This window comes from Scardinius erythrophthalmus, assembly GCF_964197995.2.
Source record: "Scardinius erythrophthalmus genome assembly, chromosome: 6".
Taxonomy (NCBI): Eukaryota; Metazoa; Chordata; class Actinopteri; order Cypriniformes; family Leuciscidae; genus Scardinius; species Scardinius erythrophthalmus.
Genome location: NC_138226.1, coordinates 8300797 through 8326645, shown reverse-complemented (window position 1 = coordinate 8326645; position 25849 = coordinate 8300797). Strand labels below are relative to the sequence as shown.

General features: G+C 36.9%; 2 protein-coding genes across 4 annotated transcripts in view; both read right to left on the bottom strand.

The window, feature by feature from the left end:
* Positions 1-7564, bottom strand: part of ccdc141 (coiled-coil domain containing 141) — a 32851-nt gene extending 25287 nt beyond the window's left edge. For 2 of the 3 annotated variants that reach the window (XM_081369012.1, XM_081369014.1), the window contains exons 1-3: positions 4506-4911; positions 2452-2574; positions 772-963 (exon numbers count right to left, since the gene is read on the bottom strand). In XM_081369012.1, the coding sequence (XP_081225138.1) occupies positions 772-963; positions 2452-2574; positions 4506-4616 (426 nt within the window). In that variant the 5' untranslated portion in view covers positions 4617-4911. Of the gene's footprint in view, positions 1-771; positions 964-2451; positions 2575-4505; positions 4912-7303; positions 7337-7504 lie in introns of those variants that run through there. The other variant, XM_081369013.1, reaches the window with a different exon arrangement.
* A 1783-nt stretch (positions 7565-9347) lies between these two features.
* sestd1 (SEC14 and spectrin domains 1) overlaps positions 9348-25849 on the bottom strand; it is a 38097-nt gene continuing 21595 nt past the window's right edge. The window contains exons 9-19 of the mRNA XM_081368040.1: positions 25737-25792; positions 24015-24235; positions 22103-22225; positions 16519-16713; positions 15261-15375; positions 14240-14399; positions 14058-14139; positions 13846-13968; positions 13062-13253; positions 12264-12385; positions 9348-10700 (exon numbers count right to left, since the gene is read on the bottom strand). Coding sequence (XP_081224166.1) covers positions 10544-10700; positions 12264-12385; positions 13062-13253; positions 13846-13968; positions 14058-14139; positions 14240-14399; positions 15261-15375; positions 16519-16713; positions 22103-22225; positions 24015-24235; positions 25737-25792 — 1546 coding nt within the window. The 3' untranslated portion in view covers positions 9348-10543. The remainder of the gene's footprint in view (positions 10701-12263; positions 12386-13061; positions 13254-13845; positions 13969-14057; positions 14140-14239; positions 14400-15260; positions 15376-16518; positions 16714-22102; positions 22226-24014; positions 24236-25736; positions 25793-25849) is intronic.

Below are 25849 nucleotides of genomic sequence, written 5' to 3'. Positions count from 1 at the left end.
CAACATCTGCTCGGAAACAGTGTGTGTACTCTGCATGACCAGTTTCTGGTGAAAGACAACTCCATCGCATCACAAAAATGATAGCAGCAACCTTCAATGGATGAATGCAGTCAACTATGTACATCATCATAATGGTAATTTAGCAGGAAGCATGTGTGTTGAAATGTTAGCAGCAAAACAAATATTGTTCTGAAACATGTTCAACGTTTGTTTACGCTTTCGGCTTCTGTCAAAACAGCAGCATGTGACCTTGATGAGGAGTCATTTTTTATCTGGAATTTATAGCGGAAGCAGATTTCAAAGTACTGTGACTGACTTACACAGAAGTGGCTGTTCACTATAGAAAACTGAAGAAATATACAACTTTGCATGTTCAATATCAAATATCACCATGGTTTCCAACTTTAAAGCTGTAAAAACAAAAACCGTCATTGTTTTGAACAGTACACCGCGTACTGCACTCCCCGCGGAATGTTTAACCATCAGAGACCAAGCTTTTTTTCTATAAATTGTTTTTAAAAGCCGCTGGTTATGAAAATAATGATACTTTACGTTTGGAAAATGTTGCGAAAATATAACAATGGGCTTTTAAAGTTACAAAATGTCACTGCTGTTATGCACAGTGGCCCCTAAAGGACACTTAAGGACACAGTTCTCTTTGCATTTTCTGCTTCAAAAAAAAACAAAACTGCATTTTAAACATGCAACTTTGCTACAGCGAGTCTCTGTGGGTTCAAGTATGTCAGCAGGTCCTATAAGCAACTACATTACCTCCAGAGCACACTCAAAGAAATGGCAAGCCAAGATCAGGAGGGATCTCCTCTTCTCCAGGTGGGTCACCAGTGTTTTCCAAGCCTCGCTGAGAGAGACAGCCATTGCCTCGTACACCAGACCCTCTCCTTCCTTCTGAGCTGCTGTTTTATCTGCCTCCTCCAGCAAAGCCCACACACCTCCTTCATTTTTCTGTTAGATTGAAATTCAATTATTAGAGTATTATTAAGTATATTAAGTGTAGCCAACTCTTTCTTTTATTTAAACTGTAAACAAGAAGCAGCTTCCATGCTGATTAGACACGTCTGGTGGGCAGATGCACATAATGAAATATTAATGTGCAATGCCGTTTTAACTGTGGTAGAGGATTTTTTTTTTTTTTTTTTGATTAAAGGCTATGCTCTTCGTTCTGGGTCTGTAGTTACTTTTGGTCAGATAGCAGCTCTGATGTTCACCAAAACAGTTTGGAGCGGTCTGACCATTTTTTCACTTTCAAATATAGCACAGAAATGCATATAATTGTATGTTCAAATAAATATTTTTAAGGCAGATCAAAGCAGCAAGAACTCTCCTTGTAAGTTCTGAAAGCATCGCTTTGTGGCATATGACAGATGTAACGCCAGCTATTTGGATAGATAGGGCAATATAAAAGAGTACAAAATGTCTTATGAAACTGTGCTAAGAATGTTAAACATCTGTTATTAATTTCTCTTCATTAAATCCTTGATTTTTACCCTGCAAATCACTTTATAATTCACCTTCAAAACATTCATCATGAATGGAATCATCCCACTGAAAAGAGCCGATTTATAACAATCATATTTCAAAGGCTCAAATGAAACATTAAAGAACCTTGCAGTTAAACTGTGTGGTGGGTCTTAAATAGGCATTAAAGATCAGGAGCCTCCAACAACGGCAACATAAAACGCCAGTGGAAATGCCGTTAATCATCTCCTCATGGTTCTGTGAGGAAGACATTGGGCTTAAGATAGGGCACCGAAAGAACAGAAAACTATACAAATACATGCCAGCCAAAAGTTTGAACACACATACTATTTTTTACTTTTCAGAAAAATAATTAAGTCATCAACACTAAAATAACAACAGTAGTTTGGGACTCATCAAAACTGTACTATATTATAGCTTCTTTAAAGTTGATAAACCAACTTATTCTCACTCAAGCTGCATTTATTTGATCAATAATAGATTTAGTAAGGACACTTGTTGGCTGCTTACTTCACTATCTGGTCTAACTCATCCATACAGTAGTCGTAGTCATAATAATAATAATAAAAATGGTCTACAAAACTAATTTTGTCTGCATTAACCTTAAGATAAAAATGGTTTTAAAGATCATGAGAAATATAAATTTACTTAGGTCTATCTAAACTTTTGTCTGGTAGTCTACAAAATAATACAATTGTGCTTTAAAGCCCAGCTGTAGTCAATCGTTTTATCCCTTAAAAACAGGGTTGTTTGTGATGTCAGAAACACCAGCGACTTTGGTTCACTGCAGTTTTAAGGAGAACATACTCAGCAATGGTGTAGAGTGTAGACTTCTACATTTCTACATGGTTTGTCTTAAAGCACATTTAAACCACCACATAGACATATAAACAACATTAAAAACGTAATTTTCATCATTTTATCATCATTTTGCGTTGGTACAGCTGAGATTACCTTAAGTTTGGCAAGAAGCTGCTCGTGTTCCTCTAGAAGCTTTTTGGTCTCATCTTGGTTGTTTCCAATCTCCAAGAGGTTGGGTTGCGCTTCAATCAGTTGTAGATGCACCAGCTCCCCACACTTTAAACACACACATGCACACGGAAGTGTTAATATTTGCTTGTGCTTCCGCACATGCACCTCTTGTATCCGCGTGGCCCCAAGTGCATTTCACAGACTGTAAACAAGACTAGTCTTCCACTGGCCCCTTGCCAAAGCGCACTTCAATTTCAATGCCAAGCCCCCTCAGTGAATTCATCCGATTAATTGCTAGTCCCAATGCATACTTTGGCATGCAAATTGCACTGATCTTAAATTCACATTGCATTTTGCAAGTACGGGACAAGCCATTCTGAGAGTGAATGAAATGTGAAGCTTCCACAGCTGCCACAGCCTGTCATGTTTGTTAAACAAAAGCAAAAAATACAGTTTAAGGTATGTGGTCTGATGGCTAATTATCAGCTCTGTATACATTAAAGTATCCCTATTATGCTATTTTAAACGTTCCTTGTTTTGGAGGTCTCCTACAACAGCTTCACATGCATCCAAGATCAAGAAACACTTTAATTTTCAAATAATAATATACATTGCAGCATCACCTCTTTTCTAACAGTGCCTGAAAAAGCTTGATACAGGATTCAATCTCTCTAAACCCCTCCTCAACGAGAGCTTCAGGCAGCGTACAGGGCATACACAAAAGTGAATACTTCAACCTAAAAAGCCAATGATATCAAACCTCCCACAACACTGGTGAAGGGAAGATTATCAGTGAATAGCAACTTAAATATAGTGTTTCCCACACAAAGCTATCAAATGACGTCAGGAGATTTGGAAGAGAGCAAACATTGTATGGACTACTTTTTGGACCCTAACACACAAATTAACAGCATATCAATTACGAGAAGTAAAAATATTAATTTTGGGATGAACTATTCCTTGAAACAATAGCAGGGAGACTGCAGTGTCCTTTTAACAAGCACACACTAGACAATAACAAGACAGGAGGGTGAACGGTCGCAGAGAATCATTATGAATAATTCATGCCATAAGTAGTTTGGACCATTACAGAGCTCTGTGTTTTTCTCACAGCTGTTTTTGTATTCCTATTAAGTCACTATGTCAGGCATTTTTGGAAACATTTTTTTGCAGTGCATGGAATTCTCTAACAAAAAAAACAAAAGGTTGTATTGATATAGCCTGAGCCAAAAGTCTGTTGAATAGCCCAAGCGGTGTGCTCAGGACATCAATGGTGGGAGCAGTTTCCTTTCTGTGTTTGTAGAGCTTTAGATAAATCAATGAAGATCTCATGGTGAGTTCATATCACATGCAGCTACACAGTAGTTTTAATTGAAAGATATTATTAAGAAAGGAATATTTCACCCCAAAATGTAAATTCAGTCCCCATCCACTTGCACTGTATAGAAAAGAGCAGCTAGGCAGTGTTGTTATTCTTAACAAAAACAACTATTAGAAATTGGATTTTTTTTTTTTTTTGGTAATCAAACATAAATAGAAATGTATTAATAACTAACTAACTGAAATAAATAAGTTGAAGTGGAAGTATTAAAATAAAATAAAAATACAAAATCACAAAAAAAAGAATTAAAAAAAAAAAAAAAATGAAATCTGTAAAATCTATGAACAAAAAAATGATATATTAACATACTATAATAGTATATACTAAAATAACACTGCAGCATGGAAAATCTGCTGAATCTCTTATTTTTTGTTCCACAGATTCTACTGATTTAGAACAGTAATTTGAGTAAATAATGATTTAACTGTAATATTTGAAAGAACTACCCTATTAAGTCATTTCAAGACATACTGATACTACAGTACAAGTCAACCTTAATCACCAAATTTTTTTATTAATCACTGCACAATGATCATCTGAAAGAATGATAACTGTACCAGTAACAAACCAGTATCAAGTTCATAAGACACAAACATGTTTACACAACAAAAAGTCTTGGCATTAATGTAAAGTAAAATAGTTCAAATTAAAATACCTTGAGCACTGCTACAACAATCTGTGAGTCTCCAGCCTGTACGGCCACGGTGCTGATTGTGGTTGTGGAAGGCTGACCTCCAGCATCACCTTCACTGGGCGTTGTGGACATTCTCCCCTCGAGTCCACACGTCCAAGAATCAGAAAGGTCAGAACAAAGCCCAGTACACACGGGTTCTTGCTGTAATCCAAATCTCCACAACGACCCCAGTGGGCAGCTAAACACAAACAGAGTAAAGTCTCTGAGGATTTTAAAGTGACACAGCCCACGTCCACATCAAAGATCCCGTTGCCCTGCAGGTAATCTCTGCAACCCCTCAAAGGACTTTCACAATTGCTGGGCTCCTCCAGGCTCCACCAGGGCAACTGGCCTGACTGAACAGTGTGGTGCAAACACAGCCGTCTATGTTAAAAATAGAAATATCCACTAAGTTTATCACACTGTGCGGATCATTTGACACACCCCCGTTTGGTTGCTTTAGTGCGTCTGTTGCTCTTTCTCCTCCCCCTGCATGTGTCTCACTTAGCCTTAAGTTTGCTTTTCATCACAATAGAACATATTGCAAACTATTACATACCAGAAGAAAAAAACAAAAAATATTCTGCTTTTATTTACTCATCTCATGTAAAAATTATAACAAAATAACAGACCAAAAAAAGCACAAGTAGTTCTATATTCCAAAACTAAAGTTGTCATTCACTAAAAATCTTGCTCTATTACTTTATTGTCCTCGAAAGGCAATTTATGTAGACAGCATACATACATGTACAGCTACACAACACAACACACACAATAACATACATTTTATAATAATTCAGGCATAAAGGAATTCTTGCATTTATTTGATTTAAACAAAGGGAGTGTAAATCTCCAGCCTGAGGGAAGCAGTTGGAAATTAATACACAATGGGTGGGTGACATCGGCAAGGACTAACTGGCCCATCCTAGTCACAGTTTGTTCATAAATTGTTCATAAATTTGTGCAATAGTCTTTAAGTCGGTCCCCAATATCTTGCTGCTGCACGTTTTATCTATACTATTCAACTTACTCCTATTCTTTACATTAAGATTACCATACCAACAAATAATAGAAAAACTTAAGACAGATTCAATAAAACAGGTATAATACATTTTCATAAGAGACATCAATATTAAAATTGCAACGTTTCTTCAGAAAATGCATGCGCTGAAGAGCTTTCCCTCTAATAATGTTAGTGTTTACCTCAAAATCGAATTTATCATCAAATAATGTCCTTAAATATTTGTAACGCTTAACCACTTCAACCTGATGTCCCTTTATGACAACAGGCAACACAGGCATCGAGTTCTTCTTAATGGAAATCAATGGACATCTCTTTTGTTTTAGAAGCATTAATATTTAAAACTGAAGCATCACACCACTGAATAAAATGATCTACCACTGGACCATGACTACCATCTGACTCAAATTTAATAATAAGTCTCCCCTCAAAAATACTCTGACAGTCATCAGTATATAAGGGAAACAAAAGAGGTGACAGAACACATCCCTGTGTGATGCCAGTGGTTAGACAACACACCGTTAACATCTATCCTGATATCTATTAGTAAAAAAAAAATCCACTAACCAACACACAATGTTCAGATGGAAATGAAAATCGTCGAAAAGTTTTCTTGGCAAAATGTGTGGCTGAACACAGTTAAAAACAGAGGAAATATCAATGAAAAGCAAACGTACATGTACCTTCCAAATGTCTTAAAATCATATTTAATAAGGTGGAAGTAGTGTCTTCAACTCCTCTACCTGATCTATAGTGCTGATTGTGTCAAGGCTGAAATCTCCTTCCTAACTATTTTTATTAAAGACTTCATAACCAAAGAAGTAAGTGCAACATGCATATAATCATTAAGAGAAAGTGAATTTCTTTTTTCCGCAAACTGATACTTTTTTCCCCATTATTAAACATCTTTTGTGTTCCACAGAAAGTCATAGGTTTGGAAGTGTTTATTTCCACTGATACTATATTGTCATCAGCATAATTAAATGGTCAGAAATAACAGAAAGGCATTTTCAGTATAATGCATCTGCAATGTATCTTTCCATGTTGTACCATGTGTTTAAAATGACCATGGAAGAGGCCTGTTCTGTCTTTAAATGCCTGTTCCAATCCAAACCACAGACCACCAGAAATCCACATTATGTTCCTTCCTATTAAATGTAATGGCTACTAAATTATTAAAATAACTGTTTGTACTATATGCGGTTCATATTATTGCTTAATACCTATTTATGTAAATGCACAATAGTACAAACACTGTTATACAAAGCGCAAGCAATTATAAAACAAAAGTTATTGGAAGGTGGCAGAGGCATCTGGTGTGTTTAGAGTGTAATGTCCATCAGTCAACCACAGCTCAATTGACGGAAAAGACCAGAGAGAAGCTCTGATTGTGACTAGTCCCGAAGAGAAACAGTCCCCTCTACACCCTTAAAGGGGCTAGTTTAACAAAAAATGAAAATGTACTCAGCCTCATTTCGTTCTAAACCTGTATAGGCCTACATTTCTTTCTGCTGCAGAACATAAAATTTTATTGTCCATGCAATGAAAATCAATGGTTGCCAAAGCTGTTTAGTTACCATTGTTCATCAAAATATCTTCTTTCATGTTTCACAGGGAAGAAGTCAAACAGGTTTGGAAAGAAATTTTGTTTTACTCGCCCAGCAAACTTTGTTGCAATTATATTACAAAGAGCATGAAATAGCTTTAGCATACTCCTATATGTTGACAAAATTCACCCAAATATGTTGTCACCACTTACCCTCAAGTTGTTCCAAACAGGTATGAGTTTCTTCTGTTGAACACAATAGAAGATATTTTGAAGAATGACAGGTGTCAGGTAATACAGACATTTTATGCTTGGCATTCCTAAAATGAAAATCACTTTCAGGCACTATTTAAACATTTATCAAAAGTAATATTCATTACTGAAATGATCACTGTGAACAGTGGAAAAAATTACCTTTAGATCAGCATCCCACCACATACTTGCTGCTGCAACAATGTTGTCTTTTCCACTGAGGACAATAGCAGTTGCAGAACATCCTGAGGTCTTGCTATGGGGTCTTCCTACCAGTGCCTGATGGAGGAAATGTTTAGAGATAAAGTGGGGAAACTGATTACAACAGGGCAGCAATGGAAGAGCAATTCAGCTGTGCATTGCACATTGAACGATTATTCAGCATTTTATACAGCTATATATGATAACCATTACAATGAACATGGAGATGATGATATCATTTCATCTTCACCCCTAACGGAAAATAGAAAAATAATCTACAGGCTCTCTATGGAATTCACAAGAATACATATTAGATCATACATTTTACTAACATCTTTAAACAGGATACACACAATTTTTAACCATTGCATTCCCATGACCATTGAAGTTTTTTTTTTTATTACTCAAATTCAGACTATTAGTGTTAACGAATAACTTGTACCGATTTGTAAGTCAGTTGGTCTCCAAACAGCTCAAGTTTCACTCTACAAAAGAGCAATACTTTGTTAAATATTTTAGACTGAAGCATAAAAAAAATATCCATGACAAATTCACTGCAAAGACTGGGATCTGTCTAAAAGGTTGCCTGTTAAAAACCTAATATAAAGGTTTCCAGAAAGTTGCCACAGAGGGTCTGTTTTTTCCCACTGTTACAGACATGCCACCAGTCCTCCCAAAACCAGCACAGAGGCAGCAGCTGCTAAGACAGCTGAGAAATTCAATAGACTTCAGAGAACACCAATGGCTAGTATAGGACCTAAGAAGGCCCCTGACGACAACCATGCCATTTGTCAGGAGCCCTGATAAACTCAAGTTTATTATTAGACAAAAGTCTGATTCTCAGGCCAGTCATCACACAAGCTCTGAGACTATGCTTTCTGGAAACCTGACAAGCATGTACGTGCTAAAAATGACACCTGTCACATCTTTATAATATGGGAATAAAAACATACACATCGAGATAAAATGCGAATAACGTAAGAACTTCACTTCATTAAATAATACTGCAGTAAGATAAAATAAAATAGACTAATGGAAAAAATAAAATAAAAAGAATATTATCTTTATGCAAATTATTTTTTTTCAGCATTTCTTTTTACTTTTTAGGTGAACTGAACAAGTTCTGGACAGGTTTTGAGATCAAATCATCAGAATGCTATTCAGATGACTCCCAGTTATGCCAATGATTTCCAGTACAAACTAAGTGAATCATTTAGGGCCTGTAAATAACCAGAAAGCAAGAGTTTGAGATGAGCTGCTGAAATCTGCAGTTAAAGATTGATGCAACTTTAAATATTAAGTATATAAAAAATATCTTCTTAACCATAACTGATAAGGAGTTTTGTCCTAAAATGCTGCACAGGGCAGAGAGAATGTAAGTGAACAGCAATGCCTCAGGCAACTAATGACCTTCTTGACTCGCATTTTTCCTTGAGATGTTATAAGAAATCATCAATACAAACACAAGTCAAAGCTCAAGCAAGATGCATGAAGATTTTGTAAAATATTTATACTGCACACAAACCAGTCAGCAGCCAAAATTACCTCCCTCTCTCTATAAAAAAATAAACATGCTACCTTTAAAATGTTTGGGGTCAGATTTTTGAAAGAAAACCATTTCATTCATGATGCAGTGAATTTATCAAAAATGTGACTGTAAAGACACTTAAAATGTTACAATGGATTTCTGATCATTCAGCTTTGCCATCAAAGGAATGATACATTGAAATTGAAAAGTTATTTTAAATTATAATAATAGTTCAGTTCTTAATGCATGATTGATCAAATAAATGTAGCCTTGATGAGCACAAGACACTTCTTTCAAAAAAAAATGCACAAATGTACCAACACTGGTATAGTCAGCCAGACATGCTAATTATTTTGCATTGCACTGACAAAAAAAAATACAATTAATAAAATGAAAATAAATCACAAAACGCAGTATTGCCCATGTTTATTGAATGGGTGCTAGAATATTCCTGTACAGCAATGGACATTATGAGGCAGATTTATGCAAAGCATACATACAGTAACAAAGTCCTGTAAACTGTAACAACCTGCCAGCTTTATGACATAGTAAGAGAGTAACAGCCTTTAACGTAGTAACAGCCTTTCCTCTCCTGTCTTATGGCGCAGTTTCTTTCTTCATTTATTTTATACAACTTATATTTTCATAAAATACACTATAGCCTTTTAAAAATGGCAAAAGCATTATACAATTTAAATGGTATGCAAGGTACAAAAAAGGAAAATAAATATGGCATTAATATTTTATGACATGCATTCATTTGCAAGCAGCGTACGCATTAGATTGACAATTTATGAGATGAAACCGTTGCTCACATTTTCCCATCAAAACAAAGCTCTGAACAACAATTCTACATTTGGATCTTAAAGCTTTGCTTTGTTGTGTACCTTCATGGTTGAACTACAACAGCTTCAGTTTCTGATGTGTTGTTTCAATACCGGTTCTACATTAGAAACCATCTTCTGCCATTTCAGCGAAGGCCTTGTGGATGGATATTTATACTGGCACAAGAGAGAAGGTTTGGTAATTCTCAACAGAAAGCAGCTGAAGGAAAGAAATAGAAAATACAATGCTTACGGTCAGGAAAGGCCTAAAAATCTAGAGCACCAGGTACAAATGGAGTAAAGATGGTGCTTTATGTACATTCTACAGGTTTAGTAGCACCATTACAAGCTCGAGGCGCCTCGTGGGAGGAGAAAAAGTCGACAGGTAAGGTAAAGCTTCTTAGGGAGACGAGAGTTCAAAGTAATGTTGTCGGTTTAGTATTCAGCTGTCCACACAGGCAATGCAACGCGAGCCCGTGGAGACTATCTTTAACTGCGCTCTGTAAGTTAAGATGGTTTGGTGAGGTGAAGTACAACAGAGACGGCGGGTGATCGGGGTCACTTCTGGGCCGGACCGGACGTGAGGATCAGGCGCTGTGCTGCCGACTGCGTCGATTCCTGCAATAGGGCATGAGGGGTATCGGGTTCTCAACTTTCCCTAGGCCCCGCCTCCAGAGCCTCCTCATCCAGCCGCTGCTGCTCCTCTTCCTGTAGGAATCTCTTTTCCTCCACTAGCTTCATGCGGTCGCGGATGCTTTCGGCTGAGGAGGCCATGTCACCCGGGCTGCCGAAGAACTGCTCGCTCCTGCAACCAGGGCGAATGGGGATGGTGGGAAATGATGACAAAAACAAGACATATCCATCTCAGTGATTGTTGAAGAAGTCGAAGACGATAAAGCAATCCAATTAAGGAATAAATATTAAAAGATTATGCTTTAATGCGTTAAATTGGTTTGAGGCAAATAGAAATTGCCCCAACATATGGATTTCTTTACTGGAGTAAAAATTATTTTTTTTTTTTGTAATGGATGAATCAGAACAGATAGTGAAAGAAACGTACATCACAACTCCTTCAATACTTTTTAAAAGGATCTTATTTTAAAAAATTTATTCATAAATAATAATAATGTAATCATAAGATGTTGTATGTGAATACATAAATTATTAGTAAATAGATCAATTAAAGCGAGGTACAAGCAGGCAACATTTTATGCATTATGGCTTATACATTTACGCTTATACAAAGTGACTACCACCGCATTCAAGCCATACATTTTCAATTCATACATTCCCTAGGAATCAAACCCATGAACTTGGGGTTGCTAACGCCTACTGATTGAACATGCATGGTTACTCCGTCAATACTGTTTTAAAGGATCCTATTCTTAAAAATGTATTCAATAATCATCATTATTATAAACAAAAATAAAAAATATTAAGAATATATTTTTTAAATGTATAAAAATATGATGTGGCTATAGTGTGGTCATGCTTCATTTCAAAGCTGAGGATGTTATCTCTAAAACTATTATGTCATGTGTGTTTTTAGAGAAGGCTGATAAGATGCTAATAAAATATTTTAACACCCTCTTGCACTCTATTGTCCATGTCTGGTGTGGCGAACAGCCCCATTCAGGTTTCTATTGTTCTCACTTGACAAACCTTTCACACCTCTGGCGGGTATGAGACCTAATCTTCATTCTACTTTTAACATTATTCTTTTGTTTGTATTGTTTGTAGAAACCATATTCGTGGGACCTTATGTGAATTCTTTTAACAAATTAGATATGGAATAGAATAGCTCCAGGCGGAACGGGTGCATTCGAACTACAATTAGCAATTGAAATAACAACTGAAAAGATTAATATTACTCAAAACTCACTTAAACCACCATCGAGTGTTTGTAATAACTTCTGATTGTGTTGCAATTTAATGTGGATTTTAGCCATATAATGTTGTTGAAATATGTTATGTATAGCCTTTTATAAGCAGCTATCGCAATGCCTGCTTAGCATTTATAATGTAAACATCAGAAATTGATATGAAAATACCCCAAATCGCATTAAAAATCACACAAATCTGCACTGTGAAGTGGTTTCATACCTACACATGACAACTCTCTCTGGGTCAGCGGTAGCGTGAACACAGAATTGAATGTTCCGGTATGATTTTATGAAAGGTTTAATAGACATAGCCAAATCGTTGTCATTTAGGAATAAGATCACATGGGTGTTTGAATCGAAATCACAATTTTTTAACTATTAATCGTGCGGTTCTAATTAATATACTACAACTAATGACAGTTGAGAGAAAAAAGACAGTAGAAGAGTGTCATGAATGTGCAGTACTTTGACTTTTTGGCTCTTACCCATCAGGGAAAATTACTGGCACAGTGAGCCTGTCCAGCAAACCTTTCCCCACCGTCTCCACCTCTTCATACGCCTCTACATCCACCATCAGCTCGGCTAATTCAGGGCTCTCTCTCAGAATCTGAAGGCAGGGAGAAAGACAGTTACTGTCTGATATATTACAGAGCTCTGGTTTGGTGCATGAGCCTACATCTAAAATCATATCAATCACTTCAAAATCATCAAGCTTTGGCTAGATTGCAGAATCAAAGCAGCTCGAATATAATACACTTTAAAAAAAAAACTAAAATTATTTTCACTTGTATGATGATGATGATACTAAAGGAAAAAAGTATTAAGGAAAATGCAAATTCATTTTTTGAACCCCACTGAAGATTTATAAATGTCAGCTTTCATTTGCATAAAAATAGACATGAAATGCATATTTCCTCTACCATCAAGCAGACCATAGTTATTTATGGGTTCATAATAAAAAGCTTTTGCAATACCTTAACTGCTTTTAAACATCGTTTCAGTTTTCATAGTTTCAACTATATGTTTAAAACAGTTCACCCAAAAATGTATATTCCGTCATTTACACATCCTCATGTTGCTACAAACCTATTTGCTGTTATATTTTCCGTGGAACACAAAAGGGAGAACAATCCAAAGAATCATGCTGTTCATCAAGTTGTGTTCCATGGAATAAGTAAATTCATACATGTTTAGAAAAACGTGAGCGTGGGTAAATGACAGAATTTTCCTTTAATTATCCCTTTACATTTGGCATGACATTTGTTCTGCAGAACTGCGCCAACCTTCTCAGCAGCCGTGTGGAAGGCACAGGCCATCTCCAGCCGGTGCTGCCTCTCGTCAGACGTGACTGTGAACTGTTTCCACACACGGTTGAGTCTGGGCAGCGTGTCCCCTGAGGAGCGGGTGGTACAGCGCAGAGACTGGCACAGCACCACTGTGGCCTGCAGCAGCTGGCGGCCGTAATCATAGGTGCTCTGGAAGCAGAAAAGGAAACATTTACAGTGAACCGTTAACACCACATGGGCTGGATACTCTTACGACATTGTGCTCTAAGAAGCATGAAAACGAATTTCTTACACTTATACTGGGGAAAACTGCATTTTGAAATGTACTAAATCAACAGTTTTTATAATGAAAAATACTTGAGTAATTGTTGCCTTCTGTAACAATAAACATTAAAAAAAGGGAGGAATTTATTTAATACATGATCATTTATGAGGATTAAATACTTTTTAGATCAAGGCAATTATGATATTTAAATTTGAAGTGAAACAACAACAATAATATCTTATAAAAAACTTTAACGGATGAAAATGAGTGAAGACAACATAATAGGTCATAAGGATATAAAATGCTGGAATTTATTTAATTATGAGAATCTATAAATCGGGATTAAATTATTATTTGATCAAAACTGAAAAATAAAATATTATAAAATACAATAATAATGTGGAAAATTTAGCTTTTCACAATGTCTTTAGCAGTGGATTCAATATGACTCAATGTGCCAATTTGTTAAAGCAAAGTGCATTAAAAGAAGAAAATCAAAACCTCAGTTTCAAATACCTGTGCAACATCCACAAACTTCTTGTGTTTCTCCAGCAGAACTTTGGTTTCTTGTGAATCATCTCCCAGTCGGATGTGGGTCTTCAACAAAGCATCGAGCAACTCTCCTAACCACTCCACCGCCTGAGAAGAAATGAAACAGCCCTTACAGACCCTCAGGAACAACAGACACACTTCAAAAGAGTCTTTTCAATTGAATTTCAAGCTCTGACCTGCGAAGCATCTTCCTCACACTTGAAGAGCTGTACCATCTGCAGCATCTTGAGTCTCCTGACATCAACCATGTCCTCACACCTATAAAACACAAGCAAACACATAAGACCCTCTTCGCTTGCTCTTGGTACACCAGGAGTGCTGTGTCCATGATGAGAAATCATAAAAATAGGAGAGGAACCTCTGTTTGCGGAGCTGCATGTCTTCCATGACGCTCTGAATGTGGTCGATGTTATCTTTGTTCTCAATGCCTACGTCCTTGCCGTAGGAAAAAGACGTCTGGGTAGACATCTGGTCAAGCAGCACTTGGCCTTTTTCTCTTAAACTTTGCAAGGCACCCTCTGGAAGACAGTGAGAGAAACTCAATACACGTCTCCTGTTTTATGTTCATGCATATTTAGTCTCAGAGATGGACGGCAGGCATGCATGTATATTGCATTGCATGTATATTGTATATTGCAGTTCATATTTTTTTGCTGCTCACTATTTTTTCGTTTGAAGCACTAATTAGCAAGTTAACTAGACATCTACAAGCAGAACTGCATATTCTGCTTTGTTGTCATGAATTACAGTATGTCAGAGTTGAAGTATACTTTTCTGTCGCTTTGGCATCTACTAAATGTAAATGAAATTGAGTTTAAAAAAAAAGCATCCCAATTAATGTACTTATGCACTCATTTATTAAGTTTTTTTTAAATAGTATAAATAGTGCAAGTAGTATGTTCACACTGACAATTCAAAATACAAAAAGTGCACTTCAAATACCCGGACGATGCACTTATTTACCCGAAAAAAATCAAGTGTGGAAATTGGAATGTTGGGACACTGTGCACTTAACTGTCACAGCTTTCCTTATGTAGCGGAGGAGGGGCTATCAGACTTTGATGTTGGATGACAAAATATCCTTATAAAATTTATATACTAGATGGCTGAGTAGACAGTGCATAGTATATAGCATTTCATTTAAGACTAAACTTTTATTTAAATTCTATATAATTCAGATAAAGCATAGCTCAAAACGACACGGTAACTAAATTAACTGTATAACGAATTGAACAATAACCTTATGTCTGGGTGGTTCTTGTAAATCAAACATCTGGTTATGTAAGACTAATGAATAAGTACCAGAAGTTTTGCTTTATCAAACTTTAATTACATGAAACAGGATCAAACATATGAATAGGACAACAGGGCTTCCTAACCTACGCTCTTGAGTTTCTCCTCCAGATGTTTTAGAGTTTGCTGGATTGCAGCTCCATCTGCAGGGGCGACGTCTGCACAGAGCATTCCCAACAGCCCGTCTAACTGCTGGGACAACTGAGACAAACACAGACACTGACATCAGAAAGAAGCTTTCCATGTATATACGGCCAACAAATAATTTGTACACTTTTTTGTGATGATTTGGGGAGGAAATCTGTGGAATGGCTTTAAAGTGCCCCCATTATGCTATTTTAAAGTAGTTCCTAATATTGTTTTAGAGGTCTCCAACGATATATTTACATGCATCCAAGGTTAAAATTTGTTTATTTTTTTTTTCTCTCAGAATATACACTGCAGTATAATCTCTTTTCTAACACTGTCTGAAATGGTTTGATAAAGGATTCGGCCTCTCTAAACCTCTCCTTTCCTACTCTGCTCTGATTGGTCAGATGGCCCAGTCTATTGTGTTAGAACCTAAATGTCTAAAACTGCTCAAACTAGATGTATTTTGTGGGCAGCCAATGAAAAGCATTATGCAAATGTGTTACAAACCAACAAAGGTTTGTGCCGAAAGTAAGACTGGAATTACTGACGACTCGTTTCAGGCAGTCCAGAATTGGTTCTTTCTTTTGGGAGACAATAACTCCATTTATCATGCACTTTGAACTTTAAAACTTTGCAGACCTTCTACATTCACAAAGAGCTCTATTACACACTACATAAAAGGTAAAATCCGAAAAAGCACAATAGGGGAACTTTAAATATGCGTAAATGGCTTGTGAATAGCATTTTATGTTGACTTTAAAATTTGACAAATCCAAGTAAAACAAGAGGAAAATAGAATGTAGGATGAGACTAGATTTTATCCATCTGGAATTTGGATTGGATTGTGAAGCGTGGGTGATAAATACCACATTGGAGCCTGTTGATTGGATGGGATGGGATGAAAATATGAGAGGGATGCATGCCATTAAGTTATTTCAGAGGCTGAGCAAGTTATTACATTTTGATTGCATTTCACTTGGAATAACATGCATAGGTGAACTGTGCACAATAAGACCAGAACTGTACATTGGAAAAGTAAACAGAACTGATAGTATTACACTGCATCTAGTGATGGCAGAAAGCATACAAGAAGCCAACATATTTACTTAGATCTACATTCAAAAGATGTTTGTGTTCTGTTGAAATCTGAAGAGCTTAAAATAGAATTCTGTGGGTGCAGATTCCATGATCAGATATCGTCTAGAATCTTACATCTTGCGCGGTCATGTGGAACTCATGGGCAGACTGCAGGACGTTCTGTCTGAACTCTAATTGGCTGGCCTGTCGGTAACAGACATCACTGAGCTGCTGCTGCAGACCTTTGAGCTCCATCAGGTCCTCTTCATCTCCTGCGCTCAGCAATGCTGCGATCTGCTGGTTCAGCTCCACATAAACAGCAAACCACTCCTGCAGCAAACAGCATGACATTGGCTGTTAAGACAGTTAAATAAACCACTAGCACTCATAAAGATCACAGGTCCATAAAAACAGTACACCAATCCCGCAGGCCAATGGCCACAACAGCTCCCATGTGAACTAGTGGTGAATGCTTGGACAAGGATAACTACTATTATTGTTTCTACAAACTGTTTTCAACATTGATAATAATAACAATAAGAAGAAGAAGAAGAAGAAAAATTTTTCTCGGGCACCAAATCAGTATATTGGAATGATTTCTGAAGGATCACGTGAGACTGAAGACTGGAGTAATGATGCTGAAAATTCAGCTTTGCCAACAGGAATAAATTACAATTAAAATTGTATATTAAATTGATAACCATTGCTTTAAATATTTCACAATATTACTGTTTTTACTGCACTTTTGATCAAATAAATGCAGCCTTGGTGAGCATAAGAGACTTACTGGCCCCAAAAAAACTTACTGGCTCCAAGCTTTTCAACAGTAGTGTATATATAGACTCAACAGCACAGAGACCAGTAAATAACCACCTAGCAACCAAGCTGAACACCTTAGTAACCGCATTATGTCCTGGCAACCAATCACAACCTCATACCCTCATATTTTTGACTTTTGCATAGACAAAGATCACTTAGCCTACATGTTCTTTAGAAAATATCTAGAAAAATGACTATTGTGTCCAAAATCCCTATTCATGGGGTGTTGCAAGACCATCTTGCAAGAAAGCTCACCACTTTGGCAACACTTTGCATGCTGACTAACATTAAATCACTTTTACGTAACCTACGGTTTGAACCATGTCTATAATTGGCTCAGTTCCTGGCTCAGTGTGACAAAGAGGTCACTGTTCAACAAACCATGAAGCCACTGAGTCACACACTCCAAAACAACACCTTCCTGTAACAAAACATCAATACCAACAACTCTACGTCACAGAGATCCCAGTAAATCACAGAGGCTGTTTGTGATCACACTGAGCCACAAACCACACTGAAGAAATACAGAGGCAGTAACTACTTCAGACAAGCCAAGAGCACACCACAAACCACTCCTGAGAAAGACAGCCAAACAGCTGACCTTCAGGAAAACTGACTTTGGGTGAAAACCACATCTTCACAGCAAATCAAATGCATTTTTACAAAGACTGTAAACATGACATGGTTTTAATTATATATGAACTAAAATATCCTAGGTAGTTTGAATCAAAGATTTAACATGTATCTAAATACATCATATTCTTATTTCCTCAAAGTTATATAATCTGAAGCACAAATATTCAAGAAAATTGCGATTCCCTCAAGTAAAATACATCAATACTGCCACCTACTGCGGGACATAAACTGCATGATTGTGGCATTTCAGTGTCAATTTCTCTGACTTCTGCTTTTGTGACCTGACAAATCTACTCAATATAGCAATTATATCTTGAAAGACAAAAAAAGTAGCACAAAATAAAACATTTTTAATGAAGCCCCTCATCTCAGCAGCTCTGATTGCTGGAGTTCTATAGTCTACAACAGTGGTTTTCAAACTTTTCAAGCCAAGTACCAACTCAGAACATCCGAGTACCACAAAGTTACCACCAGTTCTAATTAAAATTTCACTGCGGTTTTCTTTCAGCAGTCAAGTTGAAAGACAAAGTAACAAACATGTTATAACCAGTGATAATGGCTGTTAAGTTGCAAAATGCTAAAAATAAATATTTATTTCACAGCAATTTTCATTCAACAGGCACGTTGAAAGACTATAAGTAATCGTAACACTTTACAATAAGGTCTCGTTTGTCAAAGGGTTAGTTCACCCAAAAATTCTTCACCCTCATGTCATTCCCAACCCGTAAGACTTTAGTTAATTTTTGGAGCTCAAATTAAGATATTTTTAATGAAATTTTATGAAAATTTATATTCCTCCGTTGACAGCTACGCATCGACCACAAAGAGATTGTAAAATTAATATGAATTGAGCGTTTTTCTGAAGACACACAATCGCTTTATATCATAAACCGATTGAATTTAGGCTTTAAATTCCTATATAAACATTCATCAACTTACACATCAGTTGTGGTAAACAGAACCTCAAGCATGTTCGCTTGACATGCGAGAATCTACGAGGTTCATTCTCGTGTTACTCTGCATGTTTGAGCTTCTGCAAGAACCAATGTGATTCATTCTTGTGTTACGCAGCACGTTCGAGCTTCTTCAAGAACCAATGAGGTAGTTGAGTAGTAAAGATCTTCATTTGTGTTCCAAGAGTGAACAAAAGTCTTACGGGTTTGGAACGACATGAGGGTGAGTAATTAATGACAATTTTCATTTTTGGGTTAACTAACCCTTTAACATTAGTTAATACATTAACATGAACTAACAATAAGCAGTATATTTTTACCGCATTAATTAACCTTTCTTAGTTTGTAAAATTTTTGTTTCATGTTCATGTTCACAGCGCATTAACTAATGTTAACCGATTCAACTTTTGATCTTAATTTATAATAGTAAAGATTGACATAGATTGAAGTATTCATTGTTCGTTCTTGTTAACTAACTTTAACAAATGACACCTTAAGTAAAGTGTTACTAAAGTAACAAACATGTTACAACCATTAAACATAGCTGTTAAGCTCCAAAATGCAAAAAAAAAAAAAATAATAATAATAAATGTATACACCGATAATCTTCACTTCCACATGCTGTTAACTTGTGACCAGACTGAGTTAGTTGCTGAACTGAACATCATTTATTTATGATTTGTGAATTGATTCAGTCTGATTTGCAGACTGGTTTATTGACACGAACCGACTCAAAAATAACAATTAGCAAACTAGTACGGTTCTTGAGGTCAACTCGCTGACTGATCCAGCGGCATCAGTTCTTTAATTGCTCAAAAAAAAAAAAAAAAAGAGAGAAGAATTAGAGAGAATTAGTGAATAAGAACCATACATTTCAGTATGTTCCTCACACAAAGCTATTACATGACTTTCATGCTATTTTGCGTAAATTTTTGATCATAACTGATTTGGTCAATCCGTTATGTCCTTGTATATAACAGTCCATTATTAAAAATTCCCCATTTGCATTTCAGAGGGGCTATACATTCCACAAAAACCACATACACAAGCCATACACAAGCCAGAGATGACAGCTCAGGGTATATGCAGGAATCTTGAAGTTAATTTTAATACCTTTTCAAGACTTTTTCAAGACCTTCTCAATATTTTTTAATACCTCACCGCCACTTCAAGCTGTAACCATTTACATCAGTGATACTTTTAACTTAACAGTTTTAGTTTGTGATAAAGACTATACGCACTACGTAATACGCAATACGCAATGGGACCGCCAGAGCGTACATTGCAGGGCTCGCAAAATTTCTAAATCGCTGGTAGCCCTTCGGGCAGGCACTCTCCAGATTTTGGTAGCCCGAAATGAATTTTACTAGCCCATATAAAAAGACTAAATTTTTAATGTAGAATATTGGTTAGGAGTCAACACAATGAATCAAAAACTTTTTCAAAACACAAATCAACAAATATGCATCTGATTCTAACTGAACTGAAATTTGTGTGACCAGTATGGAACATGAATCAGTCTGTGTCGGTGGCTCAGCCCCAATGAGGGTATGATAAAAAAATAAATAATAAGTAACTATTTAGTTTAGGGTTTAATGCTCACTATTAACTTGTTTCATTAACATGCAGATGGCAGGGTTTTTTCATCACTGAGGTCCCGAATGAGAGAATGCTAGTTAGGGGGGTTCGGGGGGTTTCCCTGAGAAAATTTTGATTTCTCTGATCTACATATGTGCATTTTAAGATGTTTTGAAGGCCAAAAAAATTGGATAACAATAGCTTTAAAACCATGTAAGTGGGCAGCTGATTATTTTTCTCTCCTCATCAGCATCACACTCCTATTCTCTTTGTTTTCCTCTTGCTCTGTCTCTTCACATCCTAAAGCTGAGCTTTGACCGATAGAGGCTTTTCATTTTTGTCTGTCAGTGAAAAAAGTAAACAAAGGGTCAACTGATAGAGTGATTTATGAATCATGTTCTCAGATGCATTAATTTACTGAAAACTACTAGGAAAGCTAGGTAGTCTAACTAAGTTTATTGAATTCATTCACAATATGTACACATTCATTAATTGATCTTATTTCTAATACAGGGCCGTAGACAGGGCTTTATAATCAAAGAGGTCATACATTTAAGGTTATTAGGGGGTTTATTTTTTTTATTTCTCAAATATGTCCATTTCAAGAAGTTTAAAGGCCAAAAAAGGATCAGAAATAGCTTTAAAACCATGTCAGCAGGCAGTAGATGATACCTGCTCTCACTTCTTATCCATCACTCTTTCTTTTTCTCTCAGTCTGCTCATCTTGCCATCTCTTCAAGTTCTCCCTGTTACTTAAAGCTGAACTTTTTTAATTTACTGAAGGCTACAAATTGTATATTAATTCTCAACATGTACACATTCATTATTAATATTGTGCCTATGATGAAAACGGCTTTATTAATGCTAATGTCCCCTCACAAACAATGACAGTAAACTAATTATTAGTCACGTTCTATTTTTTACAGTCTATGTTCACGTTACATAGGCCTATTTTCAGTTCCAAATGGCGAAATTCGACAAAAGTATATTCATTTGCCTGATTATTTTTGTCATTTGTTTCACATTTATGACCTAAAAAAGCTGTCAAATATGAAATGTTTAGTTTAGCTAACGTTACTTACATCTTATCTCGCACTTGACCGTAAACTGAAGCGTCGAGTCGCTCTGCTCAAATTCGCGCTCTGCAGCTTCTAGTGAACATAAAGCCCGCCTACTTTGATTTGATTGGTCATCTCAATATTCTGACATTGACGAGCACCGCAGCAGACCAATGAGACTCAGATGAACACACACACACACACACACACCCTGGCCTGGCCTGTCCTCTCTGTTTCTGACGTGCTCGGCGCCGCTTCGGATTGAAGACGAAGAACGCGCTGAATCTGATTATAACAAGACTGAAGCGAACACTATTTCCGATAGCCTGTCGGGCAGGCTGGTTATGCATTTTGGTAGCCCGACTGGAAAACACAATAGCCCCGGGACGTCTGGTGCTCTCAGAGGCAATTTACGAACGCACCCACAATAGCCTAGCTTTTTATGTACCTGTTCGTTTAAAAAAAAAAAAAGACTAAATTCACACACGTTTACGATGTTTTTGGGATTCAAACTGTTGGACAGCTAATTCAGAAAAAATACTTTCAAAATTTAAGACTTTATAAAGCCGTGATAAGACTTTTTAATACTTTTTAAGGGTCTTAATTTTCCCAAAATTGATTTATCACCTTTTAATACTTTTCAAGACCCCGCGGATACCCTGCAGCTGTACTTACACTGTGTTGACTCTCGATCTCCTCATGCTTCTGTTGCAAGGCCTGAGACGCGCGAATGGAGTCTCCAATCCCCCACTGCGTGCGGAGCTGCTCTGTGCCAGGACCCTCCAGCCAATTCACAACCTGCTCACACACAAGACACATAAACACAGACAAAGAAACCTTTAATTAGTGAAGCACTACCACATTTGACCCCCGAGCTACCGAGCAGACTCTAATCGGAAATAAATCAGGAGGAACAAAGAGCAAATCTAATTAACTAAATGACAGGATCAGGTCGATGAGAGCTCAAATTAAAGATTTACTTAATTAGATATGTACTTGTTTACAAAAAGACAAATGTAGGTTGTAGGTCTCAAGTGCTGCACAATCCTTTGGCTGTCAGATTTTGAATGAACATCAATGTTAGAGCAAAATGAGATCTCAGAGCTGCAGCTTAATGGAAGATCGTCAGTGAATAGCACCTAAATTTCAGTCTGTTTCCTCACACAAATATAGCATAATATTGACTGCCTTTATGGTGTTTTTCGAAGCTCTTTGTAAAGATTTTTCAAAATTCATCCTTTTGTTTTGCACAGAAAGAAAAGGATACAGGTTTGGAACAACATGAAGGTGAAAAAAACTACAACAATGTTCATGTATGGGCGAACTAACCCGTTAATTAACTTGCAAGTCTCAATTTGATAGCTAAGAGTTAAAAATGGGAATTACAACGGAAATGGCAGAAAAATTCATTTAATTTCTGTTGTTCAATGAACTAGGGGAGCAAATGAAAAGTCTGGAACCGCAGCAAGATAACCTGCTTTGTGAAGAAAGTCATTAATTTGTCTAATGCTGACGTGCCTGAACTTTTTAAGAATCGCTGCTTAGTTTGCAAGGCTTCCTGTTTGTAATTGCTTCAGGCACTGTGGATTACAGACGATGCCCCCTTCCCTGCACAATTTTTCACAGAAGGTAAGAAGTAGGCCAAACTCCTTTTCCAACACACAAGATGTGCACCTCCCAATATCCTGACCACCATGGAAACAGACACTGCATTTCATCTGACAGGAGTGGTTTCGGGAGACTTTCATAGGATACACAACTTCTGATCTTGGCATCAACCTTGGTGATTTCCAGAATTTTTAGACATTCTTCATTACATTAAACTAAGAAATTATTTGTGTGGAAACCGTGAAATATTTTTTCAGGATCCTTTGATGAACAGAAAGTTCAAAAGAACAGGATTTATTTGAATTTGTGACGTTATAAATGCCTTTACTGTGACTTTTGATCATGCATTCAAATAAGAGTTATTTAAAAATATATATCTATATATATGACTGACCCCAATTTCTTGAAGAGATGATTGTAATTTTTTTATACAAGAATATAAATCAATTCGTATCAATGTAGTGAAAAAAAGAAAGCAAAAGCACAATATATAGATGTATGATTGCACCGCCACAGCCCTGCTCTCTAACAGTGATTCTCTATAGTAATCGGATTCTCAGAGGGAATTTGGTGGGAGTGTGTTTTGTAAGCCTTCCAAGAATACATTACAATTATATGACAAATCTTTTCTGTGGAAAAACTCTGATTGTATGGTGCAGAGATCCACCAAAAACGACTATTTGTAGACTAAAGACTGCTGATTCACTATAATATCGAAGCCCAGCCAAAGTCTGAACTAAGAGTACAATGTCTTCTCTTTCAAACCTTGGTGGTATTTAGATATAGAAATAAAGCAAAATGGTTCACAGATGACATTGAAACTCCCTCACACTCCACAACATCATGTGGTGGGTTTCAGCAAGATGACGGTGCAAAGACATGAAATAAACCCAAGGCTATGTCCTCCCTTACGAAACAGGAATGCCTTAAACACAACCTGATTATCTGGAAGTGATTTTTCATTTTGTTGCTGTTTTACCTGCATGACCTTGGTCTGGATTTCCTCTAGCTGGGAGCGTTTGCTGCGCTGTCTGCAAACTTCCTGATACTTTGTGTACTGCTCCCTCAGAGAGTCCAGGAGCTTCATCACCTGAGGCTGAGCCAGCAGCTCATCGTCCATGGGTGACCAGGCTGTGCCACTTCCTCCACCCTCGGAGCCATTGAAACGCCTCTGCTGGAGCTCAGAGAGCAACTCATGCCCTGTGAAAGAGGTAGACAACAGAGCAAATAAACATTTATGACAGAAAAATCAAGGCCTTGAAATACCTTGAAAAGGGAATGTAGTAAACAGTAATAGTGTTTCACATGTCAAGCAGAAAGAAAGCAATGAATGCAAATGTGATGGCAAATGTTCTCATCTGTCAAGTGCTCTCCTACAAAAGGAATACGGATTTACTTAATATAATATGAATACATTAAGTCAGTATTCCAACTAATTTAAGCACAACAAAGTGACAGACTCAAATACAGAAGAAAAACTAATTTTGTGCCATTGCTGTGTTCTAATTTGCGCCTTTAACCAAGGTTAGGCAAAATTCAAAATTCATTGATAATTGGTTGCCTTTCAACTCATCAGCGCGAATATGAATTAAATGGGGCCTACAAGATGTTACATTTGCACTTGAATGGAAGTTGCAAAACAGAAACAAGGATGAACTGAATTAGCCCAATACAGCAACAAAACAGGCCAAAATGGAAGCATGTTGAGGACAAAAGTCTAAAAATATTTTAGTAGTGTATATTTGAGATGCACCGATCACCAATTCTATTTTGAAACAATTCAAGTTGAAATTTAAGGCATTCTCAGTTCAATTCTGAATGGTGCACATCCCTGCTTGTTACAGTTTATTCACAGCAAAATCACTTACATAGGGCCAGTGGTGTAATGTAATGAACAACTAATAATACTTTGTTACAGTACTCGAGTATTTTTTGGGAGAATCTGTACTTTACTTGAGTTTTTATATTTTATACTCCAATACATTTCCCCAAAGCATATTCGTTACTCACAAAAAATTTAAGTCGGAAGATTGCAGTCTACATTACAGTACATGTTTTCATTTCATTATAAGGTAAAGTTTTGATTAGATGCTGCATTAGTGGAGAACAGCAGTATGTTTGCAGTTGAGGCTGAGAGGATGCTAACATTAGTAGTACCTCAAGCGGTTAAAGCAATGTGACAAAAACCCACGCAAGTCCGACCCAAACGATTAATGTCACGATTGTTACCATCTATTTACATACTTTTACTCAAGTGTGGCTTTCAGGTACTTTATCCACCACTGCATGGGGCACAACATCACTAAACTGAATTGATGAAGCCATTCTTTAGCACAGGGCATGATGTGAGGGACATACTGATCAGGGTAGTGTGTCAACTCACTTTACAACCAGCTTTAGCTTCAAACACAAAAGCTGTGAAATCGCTTTAGAGTGCTAAACAGCACAAAAGCCAAGTTCTTAGCTCTACCCAACCAATAAAACTGAATGGAGTCACGGGCCAGCTGGAAAAACAGCTTCACCATTGACATCACAAGCTAGATACAGCATAGCAGTTCAAATCCCCAAACCAAAATCTGCTTTTGCAACTAGTTTCAGTTTTCAAATGGACCCAAACCATTTCAGAAACATCTAAAAGTTTTGCAATTTCAAAGCAATGCCTAGATGCATGTGAACACAGACAGCACAGATCAGCACTCACCAGTCTGAAGGACCGTTTCAGGGTCAAATGAAGGCAGGATGTTGCTCTCTGAAGACCTATGATTGTAACAATATGTTGTTGTTGAGCATTTTCTATAAAATTATGACCATTTA